At 21.7% G+C, this 22384-nt stretch overlaps 9 protein-coding genes across 9 annotated transcripts; 5 read left to right on the top strand and 4 right to left on the bottom strand. All coding sequences in view use genetic code 6, as the record gives it.

Moving 5' to 3' along the window:
* Window positions 1-710: 710 nt before the first annotated feature.
* TTHERM_00289060 (scavenger mRNA decapping enzyme carboxy-term-binding protein) lies at window positions 711-1136 on the top strand (the record flags this gene model as incomplete). Its single annotated transcript, XM_001018623.2, has 1 exon — window positions 711-1136. The coding sequence occupies one exon, from the start codon at window positions 711-713 to the stop codon at window positions 1134-1136; it is 426 nt and encodes a 141-aa protein (XP_001018623.2).
* Window positions 1137-2314: 1178 nt separating this feature from the next.
* TTHERM_00289050 (peptidase family S49 protein) lies at window positions 2315-3633 on the top strand (the record flags this gene model as incomplete). The annotated part of the gene is made up of 7 exons (XM_001018622.2): window positions 2315-2376; window positions 2489-2571; window positions 2697-2757; window positions 2843-2925; window positions 2982-3141; window positions 3188-3346; window positions 3459-3633. 7 exons carry the CDS (start codon window positions 2315-2317, stop codon window positions 3631-3633), a joined length of 783 nt encoding a protein of 260 aa, XP_001018622.2.
* Window positions 3634-6063: 2430 nt separating this feature from the next.
* TTHERM_00289040 (hypothetical protein) lies at window positions 6064-6504 on the bottom strand (the record flags this gene model as incomplete). Its single annotated transcript, XM_001018621.3, has 1 exon — window positions 6064-6504. One exon carries the CDS (start codon window positions 6502-6504, stop codon window positions 6064-6066), a length of 441 nt encoding a protein of 146 aa, XP_001018621.3.
* Window positions 6505-9751: 3247 nt separating this feature from the next.
* TTHERM_00289039 (hypothetical protein) lies at window positions 9752-10135 on the top strand (the record flags this gene model as incomplete). Its single annotated transcript, XM_001470815.1, has 1 exon — window positions 9752-10135. One exon carries the CDS (start codon window positions 9752-9754, stop codon window positions 10133-10135), a length of 384 nt encoding a protein of 127 aa, XP_001470865.1.
* Window positions 10136-10685: 550 nt separating this feature from the next.
* TTHERM_000289038 (transmembrane protein, putative) lies at window positions 10686-10997 on the top strand (the record flags this gene model as incomplete). The annotated part of the gene is made up of 1 exon (XM_012798261.1): window positions 10686-10997. The coding sequence occupies one exon, from the start codon at window positions 10686-10688 to the stop codon at window positions 10995-10997; it is 312 nt and encodes a 103-aa protein (XP_012653715.1).
* Window positions 10998-11097: 100 nt separating this feature from the next.
* On the top strand, window positions 11098-12603 carry TTHERM_00289020 (hypothetical protein; the record flags this gene model as incomplete). The annotated part of the gene is made up of 3 exons (XM_001018619.2): window positions 11098-11130; window positions 11222-11269; window positions 12421-12603. The coding sequence occupies 3 exons, from the start codon at window positions 11098-11100 to the stop codon at window positions 12601-12603; spliced, it is 264 nt and encodes an 87-aa protein (XP_001018619.2).
* Window positions 12604-12974: 371 nt separating this feature from the next.
* Window positions 12975-13778, bottom strand: TTHERM_00289010 (hypothetical protein; the record flags this gene model as incomplete). The annotated part of the gene is made up of 1 exon (XM_001018618.2): window positions 12975-13778. Exon 1 carries the CDS (start codon window positions 13677-13679, stop codon window positions 12975-12977), a length of 705 nt encoding a protein of 234 aa, XP_001018618.1. The 5' UTR covers window positions 13680-13778.
* A 2176-nt stretch (window positions 13779-15954) lies between these two features.
* TTHERM_00288000 (hypothetical protein) lies at window positions 15955-16533 on the bottom strand (the record flags this gene model as incomplete). Its single annotated transcript, XM_001018616.1, has 1 exon — window positions 15955-16533. The coding sequence occupies one exon, from the start codon at window positions 16531-16533 to the stop codon at window positions 15955-15957; it is 579 nt and encodes a 192-aa protein (XP_001018616.1).
* A 795-nt stretch (window positions 16534-17328) lies between these two features.
* Window positions 17329-22161, bottom strand: TTHERM_00287990 (cyclic nucleotide-binding domain protein; the record flags this gene model as incomplete). Its single annotated transcript, XM_001018615.2, has 6 exons — window positions 17329-19128; window positions 19236-19958; window positions 20602-20730; window positions 20782-21114; window positions 21175-21920; window positions 21984-22161. 6 exons carry the CDS (start codon window positions 22159-22161, stop codon window positions 17329-17331), a joined length of 3909 nt encoding a protein of 1302 aa, XP_001018615.2.
* Window positions 22162-22384: the final 223 nt, after the last annotated feature.

Below are 22384 nucleotides of genomic sequence, written 5' to 3'. Positions count from 1 at the left end.
TGAAATTTTATAAAAAATATTTATTTTTAATATGAATTTCATTTTCACTTATTTTCTATTTATTTATAAAATGTTTAAATTATTTAAATAAAAATATATTAAAAAGAATAAAAAAGATGCTTTTGTTTTGTTAATTTAAGTGAAGTGAGTGGAGTCCATAAGACCCTTCAGAAATTATGCCAATAAGTTTACACTTAAAGTCAATTTATCGAACATAGTTCTCAATTAGCAATAATAGTGCATCAGTTAATACTTCACTTGCTACTATAATGCCCCTCTGCGCGAGGATAAGTATTTCTTAAGGATTAGATTTCAATTTATAAAGATTAATTTGGTTTATAAAAATATGGGTTAGTTAATTTAATAATACAATTTTTAAATTATAGACAAAATATTTTCAAAATATACTAATGAAATAGATTTGATTTTAACTAAACTTTTCAATGTTTAAATTTTTCTTTCTTTCTTGCATCTATCAAAAATTTTTGTACTTAATGAATATAATAATGTATGTTTTACAATCGGTAAATATAAATTATTCTAAATTGAGATTTTTGATATTAAATATTTAAAATATATTTTTTAAGAATATGAAAAAATAAATTTATTGAATAAAACATTATTATCTTTGACTAATTTTTAACACATTTAATATTTACATTTACATTTAGTTTCTAAGTATTAAATATATTTGAAATTAATTGAAAAGCATGAAGAACCAGTATTTTTGTGAATTTTGCGATATTTTATAAAACAAAAAAAATCTAATCATTTTTTAAAACGACATTGTATTTGCTATTGAGGATATTGATTTAGCATCTTCGCAGAGGCACATTTTAGTATGTCCAATTAAGCACATAGAAAACTCTAGTTATTTAACTAGCAATGATCTCTAACTTTTAGATGAAATTCACAAAGTATGCGAACAAATTCTCTAAAAAAGTCATCCTGGAAAAGAGTACAAATATGGCTATCATATCCCTCCTCATGTTTCAATAGATCATTTACACTATCATGGAATTGTATTACCTATTAGGGATTAATTCTTTGGATTAATTAAATTTGGGAGGCTCTTATATCCAATGTCGCACATAAAAGAATTGATATTACAAAAAAATGTTCAGAAAGAAGAGTGATTGAATGATGCTTTTTATTAAAAATAATAAAAAAATAAACAGTTAAACATTTTAAAATAATTATTTTTGTTTAGTTTTTTTTATAATAAACCTTTATAAAATATATCTCATGTGTGCACAATTAAAAATATATTTTTTCATTTTATTTTTCTTTAATATTTGCAGAGTTTCTTTTTTATAAAAAGAAATAACATAATCTGAATGCTAGTTTTTTATGATATTACTTATAAAACATCATTTTAAAAAGCATTTTAGTTAGTTATGCTAATTTCTTTTTTTTTTTTTACATAAATTTTGTTTTTAAATTACATATTACATTTAAATTTATTCATTTTAGAGTTAATAATAACTTGATTTAATTGAAAATAAGATCATAAATATGAAGGAATTAAGAAGAAAAGAACTTAGTTTTGTTTGATTAATATAGGGAGTGAGTAGGTCATACGACCTTCCAGAAATTGGGACCCGACGCAAGCGTCGTTTCCACTTATTGAAGTAGTTTTCAACTAGCAATAATAGCGCATCAGTTAACCGTCACTTGCTGCTATATTGCCCCTGTCGCGAGGTTAAAGAAATTCTTGTTGCAAAGAGCAGCCAAATAAATAGTAAATTATAAAATAAAAAATTATGGGTTTGCTTAAAATTAGTTATTTTGAATTTTTTAAAGAAGATTTTTGATGAAAAGTGATTTTAATAAATAAATAAATTATTTAAAGATTAAGATTTTTGATCATAAGATTTTTAATAAAATAAATAAATAAATAAATAAATAAATAGAAATAATTCAAAACAAATAAAAATATTTTTAGAAGAATTTCAATTTATAAAATAGTAAAAACGAAACACAAAATTAAACAATTGAAAAAATTATTTTTTAATAATTTATTGAAAAAATATTATTTTATTTTCTAGTTTTTTTGTTGGTTGTTTGCAATAATATTTTTATTATACTGCTTTAACTTAATTGATTGTGTAAAAAGATATTTTATTTTTATAAAAAATAGTTGACTACATATTTATTTACTTAACAAAGTATATATCTTAATTTAAAGTTCAGATATTTTATTCCAAATAATTCGAAGAAAAGATTTTTTGATATAAATACTCATACAGTGGTAGATTTATAATAGATAAAAATTAAAAGATATAATAGTTTATAAAATACTTAAAATAAGGTAATGTTTAGCAAAGGATTTAAAGTAGTTCATTTTAAGATTCACTCAAATATATCTAGTAGAATGTATGTATTTTTTACTTAAATACAAAATTTAATTTCATTTATTGAAAATGCTAAATAATAAATAAATATTTATTGTTAAAATCATCCATCACATTTTATTTATAATCAAAAGCACTGATAAATTATTCAACGTTAGTTAAACTATTATAAGATAAAGACCATCCCTTGTAGCTGTTTCAATAAACTCAGATGGAGGTATTAAAATACTCTCATTATAGTTTTATTTCATCAATAGATGATGTTACTTACTCATTTATAGTATTAAGACATATAATGAGCAAATTTAAGAAAAGTTATATAATCATTCGATTTTAAAAAAGGAAGCATAACTTAAGCTAAGAATATTGTGTCTATTTTGAAGGATATTTCATATAAAACATCGTAAATATATTTTCATATTTATAATTTCATTGTCCTTTTTAACTATATGCGAATATTTATGTATAACTTATTGATATAAAAAAAGAGCTCCTATTTATACTTTTGGTGAAGACAGAGTTTTTGGAGCAGCAAATATAGTGTTAGTAGGAGCTAATAGGTGCTTTTCTTGTAAGTTGAATTAAATAAAGAAAAAAGTTTCAATTTATTGTTAATTTTATAAAAAGCTAAACATTCTATGATTGGCTAGTTTGGATTCTCTCAAATTATTACTGAAACATCTGAATTTAATAAAGAATATGGTATTGCTACTACTTATTGCTCAGAAGCAACTAAGGGTAAAAAATTAGATAGCAACACTCCTTTTACTGAAGAAGACAAAAAATGGTATTTTTAATTATTATAAAGATGTCTATTAAACATTCTTTAATAGGATCAACAACGTATTGAGCGACAGAGAAGAAGAATTAAAAAAAGAACTCATAAAATTAAGAGCTGAAAAGTTCCATGAAAAAAACCTCTCAAATGAATAATTAAACTCAAGCTTATTCCAAAAAGATATAGTCTTTGGATAAGAGGCATAAAATTTAGGGTAAAAAAATAAATTAATTAATGAATGAATCAATGAATGAATGATTAAAGAGATCATTTACTTATTCTTTAAAGAATATAAATAAAATTGAATTATAATTAATTATAAATAGATTTATTGATGGTGTTGCTACATTTGAATAAATTGTTAATACCGAGTTCCCAGACGCTAAAGTCAAGCTTGTAGTTAATAGACGTCTTTTCGGCTATGGAGATTCTGCTTATGTCCCAGGAATTTTCGATTATTTTTCTCCCCTTGCTTTATAAGTTATGAACATGAAAGTTTGAAAAATTTATTTACTCTAATTGCATATTCTTTTATGTAGATGGCAATATTAAATTTTTCAAAAAGCAAATATAAATAATACTTTTTAAAATTGAAAAGAGTTTTAATTTAACTGTTATAAAAATTTAAAGCCTTACTTTTGTTTATTTTTTCAACAGGCAAAACATATTTTTTTAAATATAATTAGAATATTTTAAAATATTTAAATGAATTTTTGATACATTTTTTATTTTTTTGTCTTTAAAGAATTTAGCATTAATTATTCTTAAAATTTCTATTTATAGACTTAGCTAATTCAATTTCATATAAAGGAACTTATTAATTTCCAAATTACAAAAATAGAATTTAATTTACATTTGATTTTATAATTTTTGATCATTAAAAATATTATAATTTAAAAATATTAAAAATGTACTTAAGTATCATTTAATTATAAGATTTTATAGATTCAAAAAATATGGTGTTGTTAGATTTAAAATATTATAGATAAGTTTACAAATTTGTATTTGATGTTTTATTTATTGAAACAGGTTGTAAATTATCAAATATTTTTTTAATTTCTTTTTTGTTTTCTAACTTTTGTGGTTGTGATTAACAAATTACTCTATTTATTTATTTATTTATCTTCTTTTATAACTTAGTTTTAGCTGATATCTCATTCATAATATCATAGTTTTTAAATTATTTTAAATAGAAAATTGCTTAAATTAAGATGAGACAAAAAATAGATTTTTAAAAATATTATTTTTTAATATTAATTTGGTAAAAATTAGATATTTTTTTGAAAAAAGCTGCTAAGGAAGATCAGATTTTTTACAATGAGAAAATGCTTTATAAATTAAATGAATCAATTTTTAATATTATAAATAGTATTAAAATCTTGATATTTACTTCGATTTAAATTTCTTAAATATTTCTATTTAAAATATTACCTTTTTTTATATTTCTATGCTTGGTTAATAGTGGTTGCGTTGTAATATTTATAACTGATTATTAGTCTTAAATATATTAAATTTGTAAGCGAATTAATTAGCGTTATGAACTGATATTAAGTAAAATGACTTCATACTATAAAATCTTAATTTCAATCATTATTTGAGATAAATAGTAAGGAAGTAATATTAATAATTAGTCTAAATCGAGAAAATTTTTGTATTTTTCGAATTTCTTAAGAAAAATTGCTATTTTATTTGTAAAAAATTCAGGAAAGAAAATTGCTTTATTTATCTAAATATATTATAAATCAATTATAGTAACAAATGATATAATATTTATAACTTTACATCTGTATTGCTGAAGCTTAAAAAATACTTGTAAGTTGGGGAAAACAGTATTTTTGTAGGCAGAAAATCACAAAAAGGCATCAAAATAATAAAATAATTCTATTTTTTTTTGCATTTTAGATTGGTTAAATCTTCTATTTATCAATAGTTGAAGTGGAAAAAGAAAAATTATATATATTATGCCACTTAAAAAATTAAGGAAATAAGCAAAAATATAATTCAGTAAAAGGAATATATTTTAGAAAAAATATTCATATAATTGATTAGAATATCAAATTTTGTGGAATCAGTAAGGAATATTTTTAGCCTTCTCTAGCTGATATCAAAATAAGAATAGTAAATTCGTTTACAAATGCGTTAGGGTTAATGTATTGCATACAATATTTAATTTTTTAATTTAATTTAATTTAAGAGAAAATTTTGTATTTTTTATAGCTAAATAGAATTAGTTTAATTTCTAATAATGTTAGGGAAGCAAGTATATTAAATTTAAGTAAGAAGATAAATATTTTAAAACTATAATATGAAAAAGAAAAATAAATTAATATATAATACATTATAAATATTTTAGTAAGTTGTTTATTTATTTATTGTTGGTTTTCTATACATTTTGGTAATAAAAGTGTACTATTTAAAGAGTCTCATGCAGCTCTTCTACTAGCTGATAAATGAACCAATAATCATCTGAGGGCTGAATAATTTAAATAATTACTTTTCAGCCTGCTTTATTTTGGTTTAGCTTATCATAATTATAATTAGGGAGGTAGTAAAAATTTTTTAGAAACCAAGTTACTGGTCTATTTTATATTAAGATTAAATTAGTATTTGAGCTGCTTAATCTAGATTTTTTATTCACAGTTATAATTAATTAATTTTTTGGATTAGTTGAGTTTATTTGTATTTTGAGTATTAAAGTTTATACAGTATAATTAATTGATTGATTAGCAGGTTAGTAAAAAAGGCAATCTATCTATATAAATAATTAAATAGATAGATAGTACGTATTAGTAGCTATCTGGGAAGGCTAAGATTAATAAAATTTAGTGACTTCTCAATTGTTATTATAGTATGTACTGATTTATTTATTTAGCTATTTAGAAGACTGAAAAATATTTGGAGTTTATTAATTCGGGAATTCTTTTTAATTTTTCAATGTTCAGTGCTTTAGGAATTCATGTGAGAAGGGAGTACAATATTTTTGCAGAATTCAATGTGTGTAATAAGAGATTGCTTGAATTCTGAGATTTCATTTTTTCTGTCTGAAAGACTAGCTTCAAGCTTTTGGCTCTATTTTAAAAGCATAGGGAGAAGTTAGAGACCTTATTCAACCGCTCTGAAAAATATATCAAAGGATTCGATAGTTTTCTCTTAATTAGGCTAGTTTTCGAGCTTTTAGTATATTAAGTAGTATTCTTTAGAGTTTAGTTCCTTTCCTACACTCTTGAAAATATATTTTTGGCTCTTTTGAAGTGTGATTGAAATGGTATTGAAGTGGTCGTAGCAATTATTCAATTCATATTCTAATTAAGCCTAAGATTTAACTGTTTTTACTTGAGAGACATTCTTTTATTGACTAGCGATGCAACCCATTTTTGTTTGTTTGTTTGATATTTTTGTTAATTATTTGTTTGTTTCTTTCTTATCTTGCTTTTTTTAATTTAGATAGAAGGGATTTTCTTATTCGGTAATGAATAATAAGTACTTAAGATTAGATTTGGTATGTTAATCTAATTATTTGCTTTTAGTTAAGGTTTGTTTGATTTCTTTTTAATTAATTGTTTTTGGTTTTAATTTTTTATAATTAATTTAAAGATTAACTTTTTCCCTTTTAAATAAATTTAATTTAACATTGATCGTTTCAGTCTTAGTTTGTTTTTACTTATTTCTTTTTTTAGTGGGAAATAAGCATTTGAGTTTAAATTAGCAATGATTTCTTTTTCTTTTTTTTGATTTCAATCGAGCTATCTATTTTTGTTTTGCATCACAGATTTTTTCTTGTTAATTTCAATGTAATATCCTATTACTATAATCAGCTTTCGTCACCTAAAACAGATAAAAGAATAAATAAGATGTACTTATATATTTATAAATATTTATGTAAAAATGCTACTGAAAAAATTGGACTACACAAGCATGGTAGACGAGATTAAATCGATGGTAGGAACATTTCTTGTTTGTTTAATATTCAATCAAGAAGTATAAAAATATTTGCCTCAGTTAGATATCTTTAAAATAAAAAAGTGATTAGACATAAAATTGATTCGCTAAAACTAAAAATCTAACAAAAACAAATTATAAATAAATAAATAAAGATCCATGAAAAATTTAAGGTCGATCAATATTTTACACTTGATGCAGTTATTTGCTAATTAATTATTCTAGCTAGAATTTATTATAATAATTTCATTTATACCTTAACATGTTATATGTAACCTGCATACTAAGATAACTATTACCAAAAGTAAAAAAAATCAGTGCACTTATATTACCAAATATCAAAATACTCTTTTGCTCAGTAAAAAAAATTTGCATGTTATTGAAAAAAATATGCCAATAAAAATTACTAAATGCATATTAAAAACAGGTGTAAAGTATTATCATTACATCTCTTTTCTTCCCTTATTTATCAAAATTAAACAAAATACAAAGATTTCCCAACATGAACTTCTTTGGATATATAGTAGAGATTGCTTTTTAATTTACTTCTCTCCTTTTTTGTCCTTTTATTGAATTATCCAAAAATTTTACAGTGTACTATTTTAAAATACTAAAAATGACATATTTGTTCGATGCGTAGGATAACTTTTATATTAAAGACTTAATCAAATCAAAAAAAACAAACTTTTTTAGAGTTACAAAATTAGCTACTGAATCATTTTTATTATTCTCAAATTTGCAAAAAAGATCTTTTTATTAAAACCCATTCATACTGTCTTAGTGTCTTTTCTATTAATATATATAAACGTTATCGAATTTCTCAAAATATATTTGCTGATATAAAAAATAAACCCTATAATAAAACAATTCATAACTTCCTTGAATAGGCTTTTTTTAGCAAACACCAGTCTAACTTTACTAATTAAATAAAGGTTATGCTAAAGTATTATATTTCAGCTATATTTTAAGCAAATGAATAGTAACTCAGTTTAATTATAAGTATGAAATAAGTGCATATAAACAAATAATTAAAAGCTATTTTATTTACTGAAAATAATTAAATTTTACACTGGCAAAATTGATGTAAGAAAATTAATATCCAGCAAAATCGCTTAAAAATAAGATATAAATTCTCTTAGAAGAAATTTGGAGTTTAATTATTCATTAAAACTTGAAAGTAGCTTTATTTACTTAACAATAAAGGAAGTATTTGTATTTTATTTTATAGTGTAAAGTTATTTTTAGAAAAACTGAGTTATTTATCTTAATTTATTTAACCATTTAAAATAAATTCATAGCAAATGCTTGTATAAATATTTTTTACTTAAAAAATTAATCATTTAATTACTTTTTATGCTAGGTTAATTTTAATTATATAATTATATCGTTTCTAATTTATAACAATGTAAAAAATGCTAATTTCCAATCAGTGCACTTTTTTTTAAAATAAGGTTAGCGCATTATGATCAGCTGTCTATTTTTACACATTTTTGCGTTTTTATTAATTAATGTCCTTGAAATTCTAAGTATTCATGTTAATTTTTGAGTCCAGTAGCTAATTTACAAAAGCAAATATCTTAACTTTAACATGAAAGCATAAATAGAATTTATAAATTTCTACTATTACTTAGCATCATCAACAAGTTTTTTATAAAAATTATATTTTTTTAATAGCATTATCAATTTATCAGGATGAGATATATATAAAAATAATAATTTTTTGTTTTTATTTGAAAAAAGAAAAGATATAATTAATTAGCTTTTGCATATATTACTTCTTTTCCTAATTAAATTTAAGATTGAGTTTTAAATTGATAATTTCTTTTTGTAATTTAGAAAAAGTAAAAGTGTGGGTGTGTGGGATTTTCGATTAGTTAAGAAAAGTAGTGAATTTTTTGTTCTTTAATATAAATTAAAGTTACATTAAATCTCCTAATCTAAATTAAGAAGTAAATAAAAAAAAGTACTGCATTTTATTAACTTATGTAAATCTAAATATTCTTTTAAAGAAACCTTTTGTAATAGTTGCTGGCTTTAGTTAATTTAAAATATAAAATCAAGAAACTTCAAATCATGAATTTTCTAATGTAAAAGAGTGTAATACAAAATCTATATATAGATAGATATTTTTTTTTTTTAATTTCAAGATATACGAAGAAAAAGGCACAAAAACGAACGAACAAATAAACAAAGCAACTAAATAGATTTTAATAGAAATTATTATTTATTCAATTTAAGTATTTATTTTTCAAATTTATTTATTTATAAAATTAATTCATTTATTCATTTCAAATAAAATATGTTGAGTTTGTTTCATATTTTTATTTGACTTTTAGATATTTTTTGTGCTATTGTTCCAAGTAAAAATTGAATTCATATATTTAACAAGATTATCGTTATAAGAGGTTAATAGATTGATTTTAAGATTTTTTTAAAAGTTTTTGGTTATTATTTATGAATGAATGAATGCGTGAGAAAGAATTTTAAGACAGACATTCATTTTTTTGATTATATAAGATTTTTTTTAAATGTAAGAAGAAATAAAATTAAGAATCTTTAATGCTATAATAAGATTAGTTAGATTATATAGGTTTGGGTTAATAAATGTTTATAGGTATAATTAGGTTGTAAGATTAGATTGTTAAGATTTGGTTTTTCAATAAGAGTATTGTGAAGGTGAATGAATGTAATAAAGGAGATTCAAGAAAGTTAAATAATAGATATTCTTATATTATCTTCTGCCTTGTGTTACACCTTAAATCATTCAAACTAAAACAAATTCATAAGCCCGTCTTTACTTAAGTAGATTTACAAAAATCTACATTGCTTTATGATGAAATCTAATAGATAGGATTTAATTAAATTATTTTTTACGTTAGTTTACTTAAATGAGGTAAAAATTTTTATAGAATTTTATTTCAACTACCTATTAAATCCTATTTTATTTACTTTCTGCTAAGTATTAAAGTATTTAAGAAGTAAAAGAGTATTAGAGGTGAGTAAGAAAGAAATACTCAAAGAAAAAAGAGAAAGATAATTTATTATTTTCTTTGTATACTTTTGAGAGCAAATTTGTTTGTTTGTTTGTTTGTTTAATTATTTTGTATTATTTTTAATAATTTAATTTTCAGTCGTCAGTTAAAAGATTAAAAATAATTTTATTAAAGGTAGACGATAAAGTAAGATTAAAGCTTTAGTAAAAAATGATTTTAGTTTTATTTTTTGTTAGCGCTTTCTTCAGGTAATGAGAGAAGATGTGTATTTTTATATTAAAATATTATTAAGGTTACTAATATTCACTCTAATTCGTAGGGGATTTCTTAGATATCTTCGCTTTCTTCAACTTAGAATTGTTGCATTAAGTTTATGAGCTAAGTTTAAATTGTAATCAATCTAATTAGATACCCATCTACATCAGAAATCGAGTTAAATGATATTTTTTGTAACAAGTATTGCTCCAGTGTCATGATGATATCGTTCAGATTGTATTGAGCTTAATCGAGCTACTTTTTCAATCCCTTCTATTTAATTTATTTCTTTTAGCTTGATTCTAGTATTTCTATATATTCAATCAGCTAAGAGCTTTTTAGAAGTACTGTTTGACATAGTGTTAAATGAGAGCGCACTTAATTTCCAAATTTGATCAGGTTCTCTGCTTAGGCTAGCTTCTAAGTTAGCTCCTCATAAATGTTAAGAAGCTATTCATCCTTGCATTATAAATTTTATTTCGATTGTTAGAGAAAGATGATATTTTTATTATTTTGCATTATGCTTTTTTCTAAATATTCAACAAAATAACGAAAGTCTTCTGCAATGCTGTACTGTTTAGATATTCTATTTTACTGCTAGAACATTTTATAGCTAGCGTACTATCCTTCATTGATTTCTTTGATTATTCTTTTACCAGAATCAATAATCTAGTATGAACTTTGAATCAGTTCTTCTGGAGAAGATTTTGTTGCCTTTTAGTCTTTTTCTGGAGTTCCATTTGACATTATAACAGTAGAGCAACTGCTAGCAGAATTCATGCTATTAGATGCGTTGCTGTTGCCCATTTGTGTAAAATTATTTTAGATTTATTTAGATTTTTTTAGCAAAATTTGAAAAAAGTTATTTTTGAATTTTTAGAGCTTTTCAAAACTTAAAAAAGATAAAAGACAAGCAAAGACTTTATTCTGATGCTTAGAGTTATATATACGTAATTGACTTTCTATATCACTTGCGATTTTATAATTTTTTTAAATAAATTAGTTTTTAAAATATTCAATGATATTATCTCACTAATTTTTATTTTTCTAAATGTAGCCTTTCTCTTGTCTGTCTGTCTGTCTGCTCTAAAAAAAGAATTTCATTCTTTTTATAGTTTGTTTTAAGTTTTAATAACCTTTCTTTCATCACAAATATTTTTGAGAAAATTTACTCTGCATTATTTTCAATTGAATTTCATGAATTATTTACACCTTTCATTTCTATGAAAAATAAATCCACAGTTAATAATTACCAAAAAAAAAAAAATCTAGAAAAAAAATTAACTTAAAGCAATTAATTTTTTCATCTCTTATTTTGATTATGAATTACAGATAATAAATACTTTAATAAAAAAATAAAATATGAATAAGCAATACTTTGCCTATGTTTATTAATTTAGTTATTATAAATTATTATAAAATTAATATTTAATATTTCAATTACTAAAAATTATTGGTTATCAATTAAATTCTTTTTAATAAAAATATTAAACAATTTATTTAGGAAAATAAAATTCATTACTATTTTGCTGACATAATTAAACATGGAATATTTTTAAACATTTAAAAAAAATATATGCTTAAAATTCAACAGTTTTAAATTACTTTAAGTATTAAAATTACATTTTATTTTTTATGGCTGCTGATTAATGACTCAATATTTTTTAATTTTTATTAATTTAGTAAAATATTTTTTAATTTTTGTAAAAAAATGGAGATTTAATGTTTCTCAAAGCAATTAATAACAATAGAGTTAAATTTTAAGATTTTTTGAAATATTAAGTCTAAAAAATGATACTAATAGATTAGCAAATAATAAATTGAATGATTTTTTTTTAATATAACACAAATTCAGAATACTCTAATAATAGGGAAAAAATGATAATCACGGTATACTTAATTTCTTATGAATAAATTTATTTTTCTAAATATAAAAATTTTAATATCAATAAATTTAATTATCCATTCATTAATCGACTAATTTTTTTAAATGAAATAATTTTTTTATTTATCTTTTTATAAATTTTATCAATTATTTTTCTTTATTGAAATTTTATATTAAATATGAATATTTAATTACTTATTTAATTTTTTAATGAAGCGATATTTTGGCTAGAAGGTGAAATAAATCAGCCAGGTAAATAGATAGATGATATTCACAAGTAAATTATCCTTTAGAGTGACTTTTCAAGAAATTAAGATAGATCGTTATTTAATTGAAGAGAGAGTTGGAAAATTCTAATTTTATTATGAAATGAGTGTAAAATAAGAAGTGAGTTATTGAATAGTGTAATAAAAATAGATTTAATATTTTCAATTTAAAATTTGTATTAAATAAGAATTTAGTAATTTTTTTTAGCAATTTATATAATTATAAACAGAGTAAGGAAAGTGTTTTATATGAAGTAGTAATTATTATTTACATGTATTTATTTATAATTAATTTATTTTAATATAATAGTTAAAGTTTTTGACTTACTAAGTAAAAGTTATTATTTTTAGCGACTTTTAATTTCATGCTTGAATAGCATTTATTTACAATTTTATCTTTTGATAGTACCAATTTTAAGAATTTCCTTGTAAAATTTACACTCTAAGGAAATCTTTAATTTTAGTTTTTTTTGCTTGAATTTCAAAGATAGATTAAAAAATTAATCATATTATTTATTCCAAGAAAATGTCATCAAAAGATTAATTAGTTGAGAGAATAGAAAGGTCTGTGTTATCAATGATTGTTTAAGGTGATTGGTTTCTCAAACTGATATTATCGTCTATTTTTTTTAAAGAATTTTTGAACTAGATTGAGTGGACACAGTTTAAGAAATCTTAATTGTTAAGTTAACAAACAAATCTATTCGATAAAAGTTCTTCAAGCCTTACGATATTTGAATTTAAAACCTTAATGGAGTTTTTTAATTAGATTTTTTTGTTTTTTTCTGGTTTATTTTATTTTAAGTGTGCTTAGATTTAATCCATTAAGCGATTTATTTAGCAAAGTTGAGAAACAATGCCAATTTTAATCATCGAAAGCTCAAAGCAATATTAGTTTATGGATAATATATTTTCTAAGGGGACGATAATATCTAAATTTTACAATTATTATTTAAAAATGCTTAAATCGTCATCTATTGACCACAGTTATTTATACTTCCTGCCGAAACCAACCTAAGAAATTCCCAAAGCATGGAATACTTATTATCTTGAAGAGGAAATTTTTTCAAAGGTTTCGTTAATTTTAATCACCAATTTTCTGCTCTCTTCTATCAAGGACTCAGAATCCATGATTATATTAGATGATTAAGATTATTAGTTAAGAGAAAAGTGGTTGTTTAAAATCTCATTAGAATTGGATTATCCCATTTCGGAATTTGTTTTTTATTGATTGATTGATTGATTTATTTATTAATATTTCAATTTAGATTTTTTATTTGTATTATATCTTTTTTGAAGGTCTCGTTTGCTAGATATTTAAGTTTATTTTGATTATTAATTTGATAAAACAAACCCATACTGAATTCATATTAATAGCTACTTAATTTATTCAAAATATTATTAATTCTGGCTTGAATATAATTTATAATGTTTGTAATATTAAATCTTTAATTTATTTTTTTCAATCAGTAGTATTATACCTTCTGTAATTATTCAAAGACTAATAAACGAATCTTCTTATTTTATCTTTTAAGTCAGTAACATTATGTTAATAGCACTTACTAATTATTCAGGTAATAGAAGTTCCATTAATTATATAATTGATATCTTTTTAAATACCAAAGTCATTTATGTCATATTTAAAACGATTTCTTATTAAGCATTACTCCTAAATATTTTATTACATTTTTTGAAAAATACAGAAATGATTGCATGGTTGTTACAATCTTTAAAAAAGTAAAAATTAAATTTAAAAGCACTTTATCCGCCTTAACTTTTTTTGCTTACTAAGTTTTAATAGATATTAAGATCTATCAATATATTCATTTAATTATTAAAAGAAACTGCGTTTACTTTCCTAAAGTATCCTTATTATCTAAAGGAATTAAAAGATATAAAAAAGATTGATTAAATATTTGATTATTTCATATTTTTAATTATACCTAAAAAGTTGACTATTAGTAATATTTAACTTATCAAAAATTATCTTTAAAAGTATAAAATTCAAAAGCATTTATTGTAATAAAAACAAAATGCTTATTGCAACTGATAATTCTGCATAATAAGCAAAACATTACATTCAATTTAAAGGAATGTATTCTTTTTTTTTTTACAATAAATATGTTTTTCACAATAGTTTTTAGTTTTTCACATGTATTTCTTCTTTAAATTAGATAAATAAGTTATCTTGTATTGTGGTATTTCATTGTCAGATTACTTAAACAAATATATATTTTTTTGAGATAATTATCTAAAGAGCTTACTATAATTAAGATTCTAATAATTTAAAAATGCAATTACACAAATAAATAAATTGGAAATTAAAAAATTATTACTTTTTACTCAAATTGTATGTAAGCTGAGTCTATGCTAAACCACCCCTAATCCAAAATTTATTTACACCCAAAACAGAAATAGACTGGGAATTTAAAATAAAAATAAATACTGGGATTAAAATTCTTTACTTAATAGCTTTTACATTTAAATCTTAATTGATATTTTAAAAATATACTTATGCAATCAGAACCAGTCATTATTTATTTTTTACAGTCAATATTACTTAACCTTTTAATATGTAATACTACTGCTAATTTCATTTAAATCTCTTGAATTATTATTCATAGCCAAATCAAAGTATTTTTAGTTAAAATATTTTACGAAAAATAAAATTAGATCTTATATTTATGTTCAGAACACTATTAAAACTTCTATGGATTATTACTATCAAAATTTAATATTTTTTGAATAATTAAAATTATGATTAACCATGCTTTCTTTCTATCACCCAATCGAACTAAAAATATTTGCTATGTTTACGAAAATATTTAATTGAATTTAAGAATAAATAATTAAAAAATTCAAGAGTTTGATGTAATATCAAATCAATTGTAAGCTTAAGAACGTAGGATATTTATTACATGTAAAAATTTATTTTAAATCTGAGTAACTTTAAGTATAAAAGAAATAATACTCAAAACAAATGTAATGAATACACTATATTAATTAAAAAATTATGAAAACAATACTTTGCTAAATCAAATAAATTAGAATTTCTTAACTGATGCTCTTTATATCATTCATTTCAATTTTATAAAATAAAATAAGTAAAAACGATGCATCCACTGGTTTAATTTTCACAAATTTCTATTCCTTATTTATAGTTTATCTAAAAAAAATCATTCTGTAAAAGATTAAAAAGGAAAGAACAAAGCAAAGTTTATAAATAAATGTCTAAAATGATTATAGATTGATATAATATAATTAATACACAAATAAAGAATTTACTAAAATAAAAAGATATTTTAAAATAATTAATTAACTTAATTATAATTTATATAAATAAATAGTAAGTAGTAAGGTTGTTTTATTAAATTCTAATTTTAATTATTTTTCTATTGTAATTTATTTATTTATTTATCACACAAGGTGTTTCAGTTCAGTTTACACATTTTTTTTAAATTAATAAATTTTTATTTAAATGACTTCATGAACTTTGGAAAGTATTTATTGATGATTGATAACTGATTAATACTTCTTTGTGATTATCTTAAATACACTATCTATTTTTATATTGATTTCTGGTTATTTGCTGATAGTCAATATATTAAAATAAAAATAGTTCAAGGTTTGAAATATTTTAAGATAAGTTTTCAGTTTAATTTTACACTTCTATTTTAATTTATATGTCACTGTTTATCAAAGTTTTAGAAATAGAAATCTTTTCGATAACTTTATAAGCTAAGTCTAATATCTGAATGCATTCTAAGATTGTTTTGTCAATTAGGTCAATATATTATTTTAAAATAATCTTTCCCATTTTTTTAATTAAAAAAGATTTGTTATTATCTGTATAATAATTATTTATCAAAACTAAATCTTTCTGAGTGCATTCGAAATGAGGCTCTAGTATGTTTTCGTTAAACTGTTTTCTAAAATTTTCCCTTTCTTACAAGAATTGCTTAACTATTGTTGAGCTTTAAGAAAGAGCAAAGTTCATTTCTTAGGTAATTTCTTAGATTGTTTTGTAGGGTTTGCATTTGTAACCTGATTGGCTGTTTCCCATATTTTATTGATTTTGTTTTACAAAATAATTTAAATTTTTGAGTAAATAATCCAATTAATATTTATTATTTCGATGTTTCTAATTCTGAACAGTGATTTGTATTATTCATGAAGTAAATAACATAATTTAATCAATCACTCACTCACATAATCAAATAATTTATTAATATTTTTATGATTGACTACCAAAAATTAATACTTACTTAAAAAATAAGTATTTTCGAAAAATACAAATTAAAAATTAAGGCAGGCAAATTCCTTTTCAGAGAATATTATTAAGTGGATATTTTTATTAGGGTTTCTCATTATGATTTTTGCAGACTTTGTATTAAAAATTTTTGATTCTAATAATAGAAGATTTTGTTATTTGCTTAAATTACATAATTAATGTAATTAATTAAAATAATAGATAAGAATTAAATGAAAATGATACAAAACAAATGAAAAATAAAGTAACAAAAAATTCAAATTATTATTTTCAAAATAATTACAATAACCTTCTGAAATAAAATAAAAGTAAACAGTTATTATATTCTTTAGAACAAAATACTAAAAATTTATTTGTTTAAATTTATTAACTATTACTATTAATAACCAGTTTGTTACTCGTTTTCACAATAATTGAGAAGAGAATTGTGTTTATTCTTTCTTTTTATAAACTCTTAATATATTTTAAAATATCTTATTATAAATATGATTGATTATTTGATTGAAAAATATGTAATTTTCTTTTACTAGTTTGTTTCTTTTATCAAAAAGATTTATTTAATTAATTAATCATCAAATTTCTTAGAAATCAATGAATATCTTATTAATTTAATTAGTTTATTTTCTATCTAGTTTCTTGCATTTTTTTTTTAGTTTTTTTAAAGAATCTATTCTAAACTGATGCAGAACCTATTTTGTATTTTTGAGAGTCTCGGATAGAATCGAGAAACTAATATTACTCAAAAATAAATTTACTTTCTGATTCTAGATTGAAATTTAGAATTTCAGGGAAAATATTAATATTATTTTTCAGCACTGATTACTAATTATGACTTGCATTTTTTTCTACTTCTCCTAATTTTTTAATTTTTGTTGGAACACATTCTCTGCTTTCATTAATAGAAGTATTATTATTAATAGGTAAGTCTTTTATTTTTTAGTTCTATTTACAAATTTAGTCACCTGAAGATATATCCTCAAGTAATCTATTCTAATTTAATTTATTTATTTAATCATCTGAAATTTGTTAATTTAACTATTACTATTGATTTAAATCTTTGATATTCAAAGACGCTTATTAGTATACTTACTAGTTATTTAATTAAATAGCTTGCGCAGATGTTATTTTTACTGGTTTGATATCGCTCTATGATGGATTATTTTCATTTTTGCAATTATTATTAGTAAGCAGCTACTCCTTTTGAAATTAGTCAAAACCATTGTTTAAATTATAATAGTTACACTAAACAGTCTCTTAGCTTCTTCGTGTACCAAAATCGGAAGTCAAAATACCATTTTAACTTGCGGATTCACTTCCTATATATTTTGTTGCTTAGCTCTAAGTCTGTTTATCTTGTCTATTTTAATTGTTCCTTTTTGTTTGATCTGACTGCTATGACTGGAGATTATTCTATATGGTCATATATTCATCTCCTAAAATCTTAGAAAATAAATGTTTCTTTATCTTTTTGTTAGAAAATATGAGAGTTTGTAGAATTTTCTCTTATTGTGATATTGGTTGCTGATGATATTTTTCAATTTTCTTTTTATTTTACTCTATTTTATTATACTCAGTTTACTTTATTTCTATTAGCACAGGTTTCTGATTATATCTTTCTGTAAAAACTTCTTAAGCAGCTTACTCTTTTTTCAGAAAATACCCATATGTAGAGTCCATGAATACTTTCTCTTGTTCTTCCTTCTTGCTGGATATTCTTTCTGTGTGGTTCCCTATTTTTAAATTCTTACTATTCTTTAAATTTGGGCTAAACCTCTTTAATCTATTCGATTATTCCTACAAGTTCAATGGTGGTACTTATCCTTATTTTTGCTAATTTTTTTCTGCTCCTTCTTAAATTGTCTCCTAAATCGTTTTTTTAGAAATATTTTAGACTTTTGTTACTTGCTTATTTTTATTGTAGTAAAAATTCTGGGAATTCATATCATATGTCTCATACTATTAAGTCGATACATCCTATTAAGATATTGACCTGAAATGGGGTGCTACTTATTTACCCTAAACAGATTTTGTATTTTCTCTATCAAACAGTTTCCTCTAATCTGATTGATTTTATCCATCAATAAATATACTTTAATTTAGCTAATTTTCAAACTAAGAAAGATTTTGTTTCTCTCTTAGATAATTTCCTATTGAATTATCAAGTGTTTTTGTACTGTTGGGAGTAAAGCTCATTCTCTATATATCAGTAGTCAAATTATGTTGTTCCTACTCTAATGATAACTGTAAGCTCCTTTTATTTTTAATTAGTCTAATATCTCTACTCTTTTATTGGTTCATAAACTAATATTCTAAGGGTTCATAATACTTATTAATCTCCTAGACTTAGTTCTCTTTTTTATTTGTACTTTTTATAGAACGATCATTTCCCTATTTAATTAAGTAAGTTACATACTTTTAACTACTGAAATTAAATGTAATCTTAAGTGATTCGTAATAAAAAGTATTTAAAAATTAAATTAATGGTTAAGTATTACCTACTAATTTATGATTTCCTGCCTATTAATACCATCTTTTATTATTTATTTCTTTTAAACTCTGTAAGTATAATCTTTATTTAAGCTGCTATTCCCTAATACATTTTTTGTATCTTAATTATATTAATTGTCAAATTCTGAAATGAGTGTATTTTCGTAGTGACTTCTTGCACTAGATTACAAAAAATATTTCTGGTCAGATGAATAGCAACAACTTTTGTTAGCCGTACTTTTGGGATAAATTTATGAATTTTCTTAAGGGTGAGGTGAGATATTTTTATGTATTTTTGGTAAAATAATATCATCTGTGCAATTTTAAATATTAGAGTGGATAAGGATTTTTTTGTGGTATTCAAATTATCTTTTTTTCTCTTGTGTGGGAGAATCAGGAAGTTTTCTGTCTATTCCTTATTTATCAGTTATTAGATTTGTAAAACTTCTTTCTTTTTTATCAAAGGTTTTATTTGTATTCTAATTAGAAAACAAATCTATCTAATTTTAAATATTTTCTATCCTTTAACTTAAAAGAATATTTTGGTTGTTGCATCTCTTAAGTATCTCATTGAAAGTGTCTTAATATTTAAAAATTTTATCTTCAAAATACTCTCTTTTAATAACCAGCAGCTCTCCTTCTAAAGAAGTACACTTCAATGAATATTCGCGATTTCTCGATTAAACTAAATCACTATCCCCAATAACTTCATATTCTCCTAAACTCATTATCTTCAATAAAAAACATATGTTAATTTAAATAAATTATTGATTAAAATAATTAAAAATTCAAAATATTCATTTTAATTCTATTTTAAGATAAAAATTCGATCATCTAAAATTCAATAAAATTACAAATAATTATTATTTATTTATTTCATTTTTTAACTGAAAAAAATTTTGTAATCGTGATAAAATTTAACTAATTTTTCTTATTTTCAATAAAAATAATATTCTTAAAATTAATATTTAACTTTTAGTATTTAGAAATAAAATTCAATGATAAATAAAATTAAAAATAATTATTTTTTATTTTTATATTTATTTTAATTATGCTGAAAAATAATTTGACATGATTAAATTTAAACAATTTTTTTAGTTTCAATAATAAAAAATATTATTCTTAAATTTGATACTTTAACTGGTGTATTTATTTAACGATCAAATTCAATAAAATAATAAATTAATCTTCATTTCATTTTCTAAACTGAAAAAATAAAAATATTTTACAGATACTTACTTGATAAGATTTAAAATTTTATTTAAATTAAAATACAATTGATTGATATATTTTCAATTAGATTTTTATTAGCATAAATAAATAAAATAATTTAAAAATAATATTTGTTGAAAATTACAAATGAACTAAGTTTACCTTGATTTATTTTTTCTTTAACATTTTCTTGTGAAATAATGGATTGACAGATTTGACCTCTAATTGTTCATTTTTACCAATCTGAATGCTATCTGGAGCTTAGTTTAAAACTTGAAACTGTTTAAAAATCTATTTTCATTAAATTGAAATAAATTTTTGATAACTATATAAAAATGTTACCCCGAATTCTCCTTTCTTTACTATATATACATTGTCAGGGGAAGACCCTTCTTAAAATATAGTTTCTCCTTTCTTGCATTTGTATGAAATAGTATTGTAATATAGATCTCTCAAAAATTAGAAAGAGAAATTTGAAAACAGTGGCAGTTTTCCTATGTACTCTGCCTATTACTATATTCTTCTTTCCTCCTTTTAACTAAATATTTAAATAAAATGCTCCTTTTCTATATAAGCTAAATGAGTGTCTTGCAAGCAAATTATTGTTGCTGCTCTTTCTTTATTATAAACAAGTGCTAATTCTCCAAAAGCAGTTCCTGATTCCATATTTTTTGCCTATAATTTTAAAGATAAGTCTAATAGTTAACGTTATTAATTAATTATAAATATTTCTACTTTTGTAAGCTGTTCTCCAAAATAATAAATATGCTTTTTATCAGTTATATCTTACTCTTTACCTAATCCTAAATTGTTCTTGACATTTTTATTCATCTAAATAGCTTCATTTTTAGTTTAGAGTTCTTACTAAGATATATTCTATATAATGTTTTTTTAATCTTGATCTTGAGTAAGAAAGAATCCTTATTCTTATTGCTAAATATTCATTGACCTTTATTTTTTTTCCTATGCATCTATTGTTAAAGATCTTTATGCCTTTGCTGCTACATTTTAAGCGTTCGATTTATTTTGCTTAACAATTTAAGAAGCAATACTTTTTTAAGAAGATTTATCCTAAATTCTTATAAATTTTTCATTATTTTTTTTATATGTAGGTGACACAGATCTTTTTAGTTATTATAAATTTTTGATACTTTTCATTGATGAATATTATGAAATACATTTCATACTTGCACGTTTATCATCAATATTATCTTCACATAAAGAAGCTATGCTTAATCTTAATCTAGAATCATCAATTTTTTCTGCTGAGATGTTTTGAAGTTCAATTTATGACATACGATTTATAGATGATGCCATCGATTAATTAATGTTTAAATCAGTGTTCAACGAATCTTTTTTTCTTTTAATAATATGCTCAAAATGTTTCTTCTTCCTTTTTCTATTTTAATTACCATCTGATGGTCTAGTAAATACACCTACTAATCCACTGATTATAATATAAAATTTATCTGCTTCAGAATCTTTTAAACAAATAAAATAAATAATATGTAAAAAAATAACAAAATCAAATATAAACTAACTACCTATATGAAATATAACTTCACCCTTTTTACAAAATTTGTATTTAACATATCTAACACATCTCTTTAACAAGTCTACCATATCATCTTATACATATTCTTAGAAAAACTATAAGTCTCCTAGTTAATCACTTAAAAATTAAAGTTCATCTTGAGTCCTTGAAGCGCTTTGCTTCTCCATTATAGCAATGCCTTTCTTTTGAAAAAATAAGATAAGATGATAAATAGAAACAATCAAAACATAAAATTTTGAAAAATGCTACATCTAACCATTTAGGTGTGTCCTCCATATGTCTGTAAAATAATAAATAATACTTAAATATAATAAGAATTTTATCAATTAATTTTGAAAATTAGCAAAATTTATATAAATATATAAAAACAAAATATTGATTTCCAAGCGA

This window comes from Tetrahymena thermophila (genome assembly GCF_000189635.1).
Source record: "Tetrahymena thermophila SB210 genomic scaffold scf_8254594, whole genome shotgun sequence".
NCBI lineage: Eukaryota > Ciliophora > Oligohymenophorea > Hymenostomatida > Tetrahymenidae > Tetrahymena > Tetrahymena thermophila.
The sequence above is the reverse complement of the archived record's forward strand: the minus strand, read 5'-3'. Positions and strand labels throughout refer to the sequence as shown.